The 10,895-nt window shown below is 32.9% G+C and overlaps 1 protein-coding gene across 1 annotated transcript; it reads right to left on the bottom strand.

Moving 5' to 3' along the window:
* Positions 1-343: 343 nt before the first annotated feature.
* On the bottom strand, positions 344-1,459 carry LOC134702080 (probable G-protein coupled receptor 139). Its single transcript, XM_063563172.1, has one exon. The coding sequence runs from the start codon at positions 1,457-1,459 to the stop codon at positions 344-346; it is 1,116 nt and encodes a 371-aa protein (XP_063419242.1).
* Positions 1,460-10,895: the final 9,436 nt, after the last annotated feature.

The following is a 10,895-nucleotide window of genomic DNA, read 5'->3' on the forward strand; positions in this document are numbered from 1 at the left end:
TAAAACCATTCAAACGGGAAAACCAACGGTCTAATATACATTTTCAACATATTATATAATTGTATTGATGCAATATACAGTGCTGAAGACAGGAAATTTGATATTAATAAAAGTACAAAATGATTAATGGTACAGGAATAAAACACCTGGTACAAAATGATTATTGGTACAGGAATAAAACACCTGGTACAAAATGATTATTGGTACAGGAATAAAACACCTGTTTAATTTGCCTATTCCGGTATTGCAAGTTATAATTTTGTTAATACAAAGCCAGAAATAAGCAATAAGAAGGAGAAAACTCCGTGATAACATATGTCTCGAATTACCAGACATCTGTCAATCACAACCACGTTAACGGAGTATTAGAATGAGAATTGCGGCTACATCTAGCCAATACTGGTTGTCGCGTTTCAACACTGTTTGAGTATGTGAATAACATACGTACTTCTCGCCGGAAGTACGCGCCGGTTATACTATATAAGAAGAAATTAACACAGTAGTTCATGTAGAATATGGTACGAGCTATGTAAAGTAAACCTCTCCAGTACTGTAGATTAGCATCAGATGCATTGTCAACATATCTAGATACATATTTAGACGTAAGAAAATTTCTGCACCATAACACAAAGTAGGGTGTATTAAAGGCAATGAAGCAAACGGATATGGCTAAAAGGATAATTGTAAACTCTAAACGTATAACACTCTCTTCAGTTATCACTCTACAGGCTTTGTGACGTTTGTTTCTCGTAAATAACTTCCTCATTATTAAAATGTTCAACACTGTGATTACAATAAATGGCACTAATGTTATTAGAATTGCAAAAATACTATCTAGAACAAAAGCTGCAAAATCATGCTCTTTATTACCAGTGCAATATGGCGTTCCCATACTACTTTTATAAACTCCACTTAGAATAGGTTTATATATTACAATTACTATTGCAACAATGAATATGCTGGAGACAATTTGCTTTGTGCTTTTAGAGCTGCAGATATATCTTCTTTGTAACGGATGACATACACCAATGTAACGTTCAACTGTAAACGCTACAATTATCCAAGCTGATAAAAACCGTGAAACATATGACAGATAAAGTTGTATCTGACACACGCCATTAATATCTAAGAAATATAGCTTTGCATCTGGTACTAAGTACGCCAGTCCTCTTCTGAGCCATTCAACTGCCACATAGAATATGAGGACTAACAGGTCGGATGTTGATAATGTAGCTAGATATGTACTGGCTGACAGGCAACGCATATTTCGGGAAATGAAAACGTTAAGAGATAAAGAATTTCCTATAATCCCTACCATCAGTATAACTGGAGTAAAATAAGCAAAGAAATTGCGTCCAGTGTTATACACTTCAAATATGTCATTATCGTCTATCGAGGCACATTTTGTTTGATTTAAATCATTGTTTAAAAAGTTGTATAGTTTGTCATACACACTCATTCCACCACATATCGCTGTTGATTCATTTAACTGAAATTAAAATACATATTGCAAATGATTATATTATTATTGTTAATTATGAATCATCACTATTATGTCTTTGTCTTTACGGCTGTCAAATGTACGTGTTTAGTGAAATATCAGGAACAAAATTCAATGTCTAAAACTGCAAATATTTTTTAAAAGGTGATATTCACATACGTGAATAGATTAGATAGCGGCATGTAAAAGACATTAACAACAATTTATAGATTGCATTATGTCAAAAAACTTTCCCGGATTTCTTAGAAAATGTCAAAAAACTAAATATACTGAGCCAAAATAGTTTAGCAACAAAAAGTCAGTGCACTACTCTTGTGGTCGGAAAACACTTGTAACGTGTTGACGTAAAGCGAAGGTAGCGCTCCTCCCTTGACGAGTTTTTTTTTTGTCTAAGAGATATCGAGCTATTCTGTGCAGTTGCAATTTGTCGATATATGTGTGTTAGACTCTAAACTGTTGCCTTATGCACATAAAATCGAGCCATGATGTCAGCAACACTCATTCCGGTATCAACCATTCCAAAAGCTTTCTGACGGTCATTTTTCCGGGAGGCCTGGTTAACGCCCTATTCGATTTTTTCAAAGGTGTATGTGTTTTTCTTACCAATGGTGTGTTTTTGAACGTTAGTGAAAAGGAAATTTTTAATATCGTTTTAAAAGGTACAGGTACAGAAGGTAAAACATGAATTACACGTGCAAAGCTGAAATGGTGCGAAATCAATCACCAGGAAAAAAGTACGACTGTTTCAAATTACAGGTAAAACTAAGGATTATATCAATGATGTTTAATTAATTTTTTTCCAGAAACAACAAAAAACAAATTAAAAAAAAGTGTTGCTAAACTTTTTTGGCTCAGTATATTTGAATACTACAGATGTGTAAGAACCGACGCAGTTATAGAGCTATATGTACAAATTATTCAATTTTAGGTCCGAATGTCCCTTTGCTATTTTATAATTTTTTTCATTAATATACATAATTTGTGTTAGGAAGAAGGGCTTCAATCGACACCTGATATTTTTTTAGATCCCCTTTTTGCATTGGTCTCAACGATACAATGTGTCGGTGTCTTAATTAAGTCGTGACATGTTTAAACAGTTTAAGATCTGAAGATACTAGTATAATCGTCTGGTTTACAATTCTATATTTGTAATTTAATCTAGAGTGTGAAAATTTTACTGGGTGTGGATTCGTATGTTGGAAGATGCTGGCATGTTTGAAAATGGCGGGTTGAGATTTCCTGTTTAACTCTGCCGCAATTTTTACGTCTGTTCAAAGTCAGGGCCTCTGGGCTTTGTTAGTCTGGTATGATTTTTAATTTTAGTTTCTTGTGTGAATTTCGGAATTTAGCAGACAACCATTATCACTGAACTAGTATTATTCATTTTTGTTTAAGGGCCAGCTTAAGCACCCCTTCGGGTGTGGGTGTTTCTCGCTGCATATAAGACCCATTGGTTGCCTTCTGCAGATGTCTGTTTTTTGGTCGTGTTGTTGTCTCTTTGACACATTCCCTATTTCCATTTTCAATTTAATAGACGGATTCGTATGTTGGAAGATGCAGGCATAGACGGATTAGTATGTTGGAAGATGCAGGCATTGACTGATTTGTATGTTAGAAGATGTTGGCATCGCAGGATTCGTATGTTGAAAGATGCAGGCATTGACTGATTTGTATGTTGAAAGATGTAGGCATCGCAGGATTCGTATGGTGGAAGATGTAAGCATAGCAGAAGACGCTTAACTTCTGATTGAATCTGTTTCCGTCATTTTTGGAATTCATGCGATGCTTCATCATCGGTTTACGACAAATGATAATCAGTAAAATGAAAAATAACAAAATACCAATCATCATAAAAATTTAAAAAGAACAAAATACCAATCACCATTAAAAATGAAAAAAAAAACGAAATACCAATCACTATCGAAAATGAAAAATAACAAAATACCAATTATCATAGAAAATAACAAAATAACAAAATACCAATCATCATAGAAAATTCAAAAACGGAAGGTCTCTATCAAAAAGTGAGACCAAAACATCAATCTTATAAAACAAATGGAAAATAACTGTCATGTTTCTGATTAGAAAATGTAAACATTTGTCAACTTCATTTTCTGATATCCAAATTGAATGTACATATATGTATATATGACTTTTTTCAAACTGATGACTAATTCATGTCTAAGTGCCGTTATTAATTAATTGATGTCAACAGTTCAACCGTCTTAGTGCCGTTATTAAATAACTGATGTCAACATTCCACCTTTCTATTCTTCGTGTACTTTGAAATTTTGTTTTTTGTAGTTCTTTTTTCATTTTTTAATTACAAATGCATGTCTCATATACTGTCCTCTGGCTTGCTATATCTTAGTTTTATATTACTTCAGTTAATTTGAAATTTAAAGAGTGGATAAAAATAATATGTAAAATTATCAATGCTGCATTTAACTATATACATATTGTTTATTACTGTGTAAAAATGAAATTATTTAAAAGACTGTACCTTGCAGGGCTTTCAATTTTTCTTCGTCAAAGATGAGTTTTGCTAATTATTTAACATTATTGTACTTAAAATTACCAATTATAAGACACTTTTTCAGTACTAGCTTTAATGTTTAATGTCCTTTGGCCATTTTTGATAACTGTTTCAGCTACAATCATGCTATATCATACACTTTGACAAAAATAGTTTGTGTTAACAATTCAAACACAACAATATGGAATTATAACTATCCGTTGTTTCCTCGTAAACGATGCATTTTGCTAGTTATTTAACATTAAAGTACTTGAAATTTACAATTATAAGACGCCCTTTTAGTACTAGCTGTACTGTGTAATGTCATTTGTTCATTGTTGATAATTGTTTCAGGTACAATCATGCAATTTTGTAACGTGTTTGGCTTATGAACTATATGTTCGTATCCGTTTTCACAGAATCTGAGATACTCCAATATCAATATTTTAATTAACTCAAAAACCTTACTACAACTTGGAGGCTTTTCTTAAAAACTACAAGACCAACTTTGAAACTTTGAAACTTAATAAAGAAATAACACTATTTACACGAATAGCTTTGTATCAAAAAGGAGTCTGAAAACTTCCTTGACCCTTTCACTGACTCCAAGGTCCCAACTGATTTGACAAACAATTATATTATAACCATTCAACCACTATTAAATAAGAACAAGCTTTAAAAAAATCATAGGTTCCTGAAACACCTAGTTCTGAGACCCCAAGTCTCTGAGACAACTAGTCCTGAAACGACTTGTCTCTGAGACACCTAGTCCTGAACGACTTGTCACTGAAGCACCTAGTTCCTGAGAAAACTAGTTTAGAAACACCTAGTCTCCGAAGCACAAAAGTCACCATACTATTACAAACTACCTGTTCGAGGGACTGCGACCATACCCGAGGAAAATTACAGTCTTGGAACAACCCGGCAGCTTCTAATAATTGTAAAACTTATCCTCCTAAGCACAAAAGTCACCATACTATTACACACTGCGACTATTCCCGAGGGAAATTACACAATAATATGGAATTAAAATCATCCGTGGTTTCTTCGTAAGGTTAATTTGGGGTTTTTTTAGAGCGATTTCATGGAGTGTACTAAAATTTCTCCACACTATCTCAATGAGTTAGTTTTTGACATTGTGAGTTGATATCCATATTTCTGTTGCATTGTTTTCTTTTTTTTATTTCATTGGTCAGTCAAAGACGTGAATAAATAAGCGAACAAGTATTTCATTTTGTGATACCTAAGAAACATTTGTTTATCAAACTGTTCACAAACAATGTATGTTACATTTATCTTGATCATCAATAAATAAAACGACAAAAACATATTGATAATCAGGTAACATAAGTTAACTAATTAGATATAGGAAGATGTGGTATGAGTGCCAATGAGATAACTCTCCATCCAAGTCATAATTTATAAAAGTAAACCATTATAGGTGAAGATACGGTCTGCCACACGGATCCTAGGCTCACACCGAAAAGCAAGCTATAACAGGCCTCAATATTTCAAGTGTAAAACCATTCAAACGGGAAAACGAACGTTCTAATCTATACAAAAAACGGGAAATGTTCTCGTGTTGCTCAATCTTAAGTTTTATTACTTATAATTAAACATGTTAAAGGTGCAATATTAATGAGGTGAACTTATTGAGTTCAGCCTTCCAATTGATATTTTATCAGGTGTTTTTCTATGTTGTGATGTTATATTATTGGCTCAGTAAAAGGGAGAAGGTTTAGTACCATTAAAACGTTTAATCCCGCTGCAAATGTTTGCACCTGTCCTAAGTTCGAAATCTGATGTACAGTAGTTGTCGTTTGTTTATTTAATTTATATATGTTTCTCGTTTGTTATGCCCCACGATAGTAAAGGAGCATTATGTTTTCTGGTCTGTGCCTCCGTTCGTCCGTTCGCTTCAGGTTAAAGTTTTTGGTCAAGGTAGTTTTTGAAGAAGTTGAAGTCCAATCAACTTGAAACTTAGTACACATGTTCCCCATGATATGATCTTTCAAATTTGATTGCCAAATTATAGTTTTGACCCAAATTTCATGGTCCACTGAACATAGAAATGATTGTGCGAAGTTCAGGTTAAAGTTTTTGGTCAAGGTAGTTTTTGATGAAGTTAAAGTTACATCAACTTGAAACTTAGTACACATGTTCCCCATGATATGATCTTTCTAATTTTAATTCCAAATTAAAGTTTTGACCCCGATTTCACGGTCCACTGAACATAGAAAATGATAGTGCGAGTGGGGCATGCGTGTACTATGGACATATTCTTGTTTTTATATAGACTAGACCGTTAGTTTTCCCGTTCGAATGGTTTTACACTTGTAACTTTGGGGGCCTTTATAGCTTGTTGTTCGGTGTGAGCCAAGGCTCCGTGTTGAAGGCCGTAACTTGACCTATAATTGTTTTCTTTTATATATTGTTATTTGGATGGAGAGTTGGCTCATTGGCTTTCATACCACATCTTCCTATATCTATATTATGTTTCATGACTAAATACTCGGATGAACATTTTAGTCGACACTTCATAATTTGTTACAATCAGCAAGACAAAGTAGTTGGCCAATACGACTCTGTACATCTTTAAACAGTCGTAGGTTTTTAGCTACTAGAAAAGTCGTCTTATTCGTAGTTTACTTATTGGGTTTTTTCCTCGATTCTGACATTTCGACGTAATGAGGAATGTTCTAATTGGTCATGCATTAACAGCAGCAAAGACTTACCATGTCGCACCACCCGGTTCATGTTGAATTTATGCTTTTCCTAAAACTTTGTTTTTATGTTAACTTGAATTAAGATTGAACAATTACAAATAACTGCCCTGTTCAGGGTTTCCGCTGGCGGTCGCCATTTTCGCAATTTGCGAAAAAATAATAATTGTGGCGATTAAAATTCGTCATTGGCGAAAGAATTTGGCGAAAGAAATATATATAACGATTTATTTTCAGCCATCTTGTTTATTTACTTTTTTTCGGGTTTCTCTGACTTTACCTATCAGACAATACTCGGAATTCACCTTGAACTCGTTAAGATTTTGACAGAAATCAATAATCAGCTGATTGCATTCATAGCTATTGATCACATCAAAGGATTAAAGGATATGACAAAATGATATAGTTAAATGGCTTCTGTTACATGTCACAAAAGGGATTTATTAACCACTTTACGACGCACGTGTTTGAAGCAAAGTTTTACGCTTCCTCTTTTTCTTTTAATGATAGTCCAGAAAAGAAAATTGTTGTTATGACCAAAAATGTTCAAAACCGGGAAAAGTCTCTGATTTAAAACTATATCATTTAACTTTCATATAGATCATTTATTTGAGTGGTTACTTCAAAGTCGTTTCAGAGAGACACGTGTTTCAAGCATATAGTTTTACTTATTTACGATGGTCTAGAAAAGAAAACTGTCGTTATGAAGAGATCCATGCAAAAGGTTGGCATGAGAGTAACCCTTCAATGTTATGATTACACCTTACACGAGGGATCAATTCCATGTAATAAGATGGTTCGTTTTATTGTAAAAACCACTTCTTATTTAGGGGGGGGGGGGGGTGTCTGAAAAAAAAAGAAAAAAATTAAAAGAAAAATACATTTGTGTGACTTGGCGAAAAAACTAATAAAGTGGCGAAAAAACTATTCTTTTGGCGAAAGAGGTGGCGAAAAAAATAATTGACCCAGGGGAAACCCTGGCCCTGTTTATAAACGGGCGGTAACCAATGCTAAATTGGGTCTATAGTCCGTATAGGAAAACAAACTGTAACAAAATAAATAAGAAAATAACGGTGCCGTCCCAAGAATATATTCACGAGATACTGAGTGAGTCTCTGCACTTTTATGGGAATTTTAACCAAACATTTTTTTTCTAGTTATGTTATTTGTCAGGGATTAATTTCTGCTCGTCATATCAGATAGTTGTTTATTTTGCGGGTGTACAATTTCGTAATTTTTAATTGAACAAGATATACAAAATATTTTGGCGGTTATGTTTAAGGTAGATTTAAAATCTGTATCAATACCTTTGCAAGTACACTTTTTAATTGGCGGAATTCATTTTTGCGAAAACGGCAAAATTATTCATATCCCGCGAAAGTAGCCCACTATACGATATGTTAACAATTTACTTACACTTACTTGTGTAAAGGATTCCATCTTATAAGGTATTTTGATTGAGCATCATTTCCAAAATAACATTCGTCTATCTGAAATATAAACGGTAAACGTAAAAAAAATAACAACTTGCTACAGGCAATTTTTGAATGAATTGGTGGGTTTAACAAGGTTTTAAACATAGAAACAACACGGAGTTCTGAAATGCCCAAAATGACTAGTGTTAATCATTTTAAGGATTTACAATAAGTAGTTTCTGCGAAATAAGACGATGTGGTATGAGTGCCTAAGAGACAACTCTCCATATAAGTCACAATGTGTAAAAAATAAATCATTATAGCTTAAAGAACGACAATCAAAACGGAGTTCTGAAATGCCCAAAATGACTAGTATTAAACATTTTAAGGATTTACAATTATAGTAGTCTTTGCGTAACACAATTTTCAAATTTTACCACCAATCGAGTCAGTCTCTGGAAGTCAAAATGTTGAGAAAATGGGTGAGGGGTTCAAAACTTGATTTTACCAGGATTATGTGCATCCAAGATCATTTACTCTTCATATTTCTTTAATATGTTTGTTTTAAATCATTTATTGCAAAGAAATTGATATAATATGCTTCATATTGTAAAAAAAAAATGAAAAAAATATGAGATTAACAGCAACGATATTTTGAAACAAAAAGCTACAAAATTTTATTAAACTTATCTTATATCAACACCTACCTATATTTTTTGAAATTTAAATGTATTTCGATAGGTCTAATCTATCTTTATTGAAAGTATGAACAATTGTAATTGTGATAAAGATTTGGTAAAAATTGTGAAAAATACGAAAATCATCAAAATTGGTTACTTTTAAATGGTGGTAGCAAAAACAGAAATGCACCACCATATCAATTTTTTCTTTACAAATTATCTTTTTACATTCATATAAACCAAAAATCCGTTAAAGGAACAAAAGTTGAATTCTAAAACAAATCCTCGGATTAACAGCCATAAACAAGATAACACAGACTGAATTTGGTAGCCGATCAATAATTTTTTTTATTTGTATTTGTATTAGGAGACGATCAAAACCTCCATATATCAAACAGAAACATGTATATTACTGGAGACTGTATTAGGACACGATCAAAACCTCCATTTATCATATATTTAGTACAAAATACAGCTATTTTGTATATCTAATAAAGGTTCTTTTTTTCAGTCTGTATCACCTACCCTGTATCGCATACCCCGTATCGCATGGCTAAACCCGTATCGCATACCCCGTATCGCATGGTAAAACCCGTATCGCATGCCTTTTTTTTTTTTTTTTTTTTAAACTAAAGTCAGTTTTTTTGGTGTTTTTTTTTGCTTAAGAATTTTTTTTCTAAAAATAGGTCAATTTTTTGAATGGCGTCATTGTTTGGTCTGTAACGTCACGAACATCAAGTTTTCATATTGTATGTGACGTCACGAACATCAAGTTTTTACAACAAATTTTTTGGCACACTAAATGCAACTATAAAAAATACAAAACACTCAAAATTATACAATAATAAATCAAAATATTTTCAAAACAACAGATTGTAAGGTAACCTAGGTGCTTCGTATAAATAATTGAGCAGTTATTTTAAAGCTTTGAAACAAGACAAAAGCAGAACTGAAGGTAACCTAGTGCTATGGATCAGAAAACAGTTCATATAATATAAAACTCTTCTGTTGAAATATATGATAAAGCGTATAATACATGGCAAAATCCGTATCACATGCCGTATCACCCTCGACCAATATCATCCCTCGGGCCTAAGGGCCCTCGGGCTGATATTGATGTCTCGGGATGATACGACATATGATACGGATTTTGCCATGTATTATTCTCTATATATCAAACAGAAACATGTATATTACTGGAGACTGTATTAGGAGACGATCAAAACCTCCATATATCAAACAGAAACATGTATATTACTGGAGACTGTATTAGGAGACGATCAAAACCTCCATATATCAAACAGAAACATGTATATTACTGGAGACTGTATTTCGCCGTATAAGTGCCCTGATCGTAAGAGGTTTAACTAACTATAAAACCCAGTCAGAACTATGACAGTTGTATAATTATCCATTTGTTGGATGTGTTTGAGCTTTTGAATTTGCCATTTGATTAGGGACATTCCGTTTAGAATTTCCTGCGCAGTTCGATATCTTTGTTAGTTAACCTTTTGGTAATAACAACTGATATCCCATAGACGTATACTGCACATCACAATTTATTCATACTTATTTGACGTTTATTCAAGATAGTACATGACACATGGACATAGTTACATGTAGTTAACTTAACGTTATCTAGTTTATCAATCTTTTAGTTAAAAATATGATACATTCTATATTTATTTTTCCGCTATTCGAAGTATTATATTCATATTTTCCTAACAAAAAATCACGGTATTTGTGTTTACCTGCCCACATTCCCAAGTATCAATATTTACCGGACTATCATATAATGATTATTCGACAATGATGCGTGGAAGTTTATATTTTTTGTGTGTGATAACTGTTCAAGGTGGTTAACTTTAATTTATCAACATATTTCCAAGTTGTATATAATCTTATTTCAATATAATTCTAGGTAGTTTTTAAACTTTTTCCTGACCATAATTCCAGGTTGTGTTCCTATATGTTTCTAATACTACGTATTGATTTCGAAGCCAGTCGTGACCTCACTCACATTGTATCTCTCATTACTTTTTTAGAATACATTTAACTATA

This window comes from Mytilus trossulus, unplaced genomic scaffold (genome assembly GCF_036588685.1).
Source record: "Mytilus trossulus isolate FHL-02 unplaced genomic scaffold, PNRI_Mtr1.1.1.hap1 h1tg000396l__unscaffolded, whole genome shotgun sequence".
In the NCBI taxonomy this organism is placed as follows: Eukaryota; Metazoa; Mollusca; class Bivalvia; order Mytilida; family Mytilidae; genus Mytilus; species Mytilus trossulus.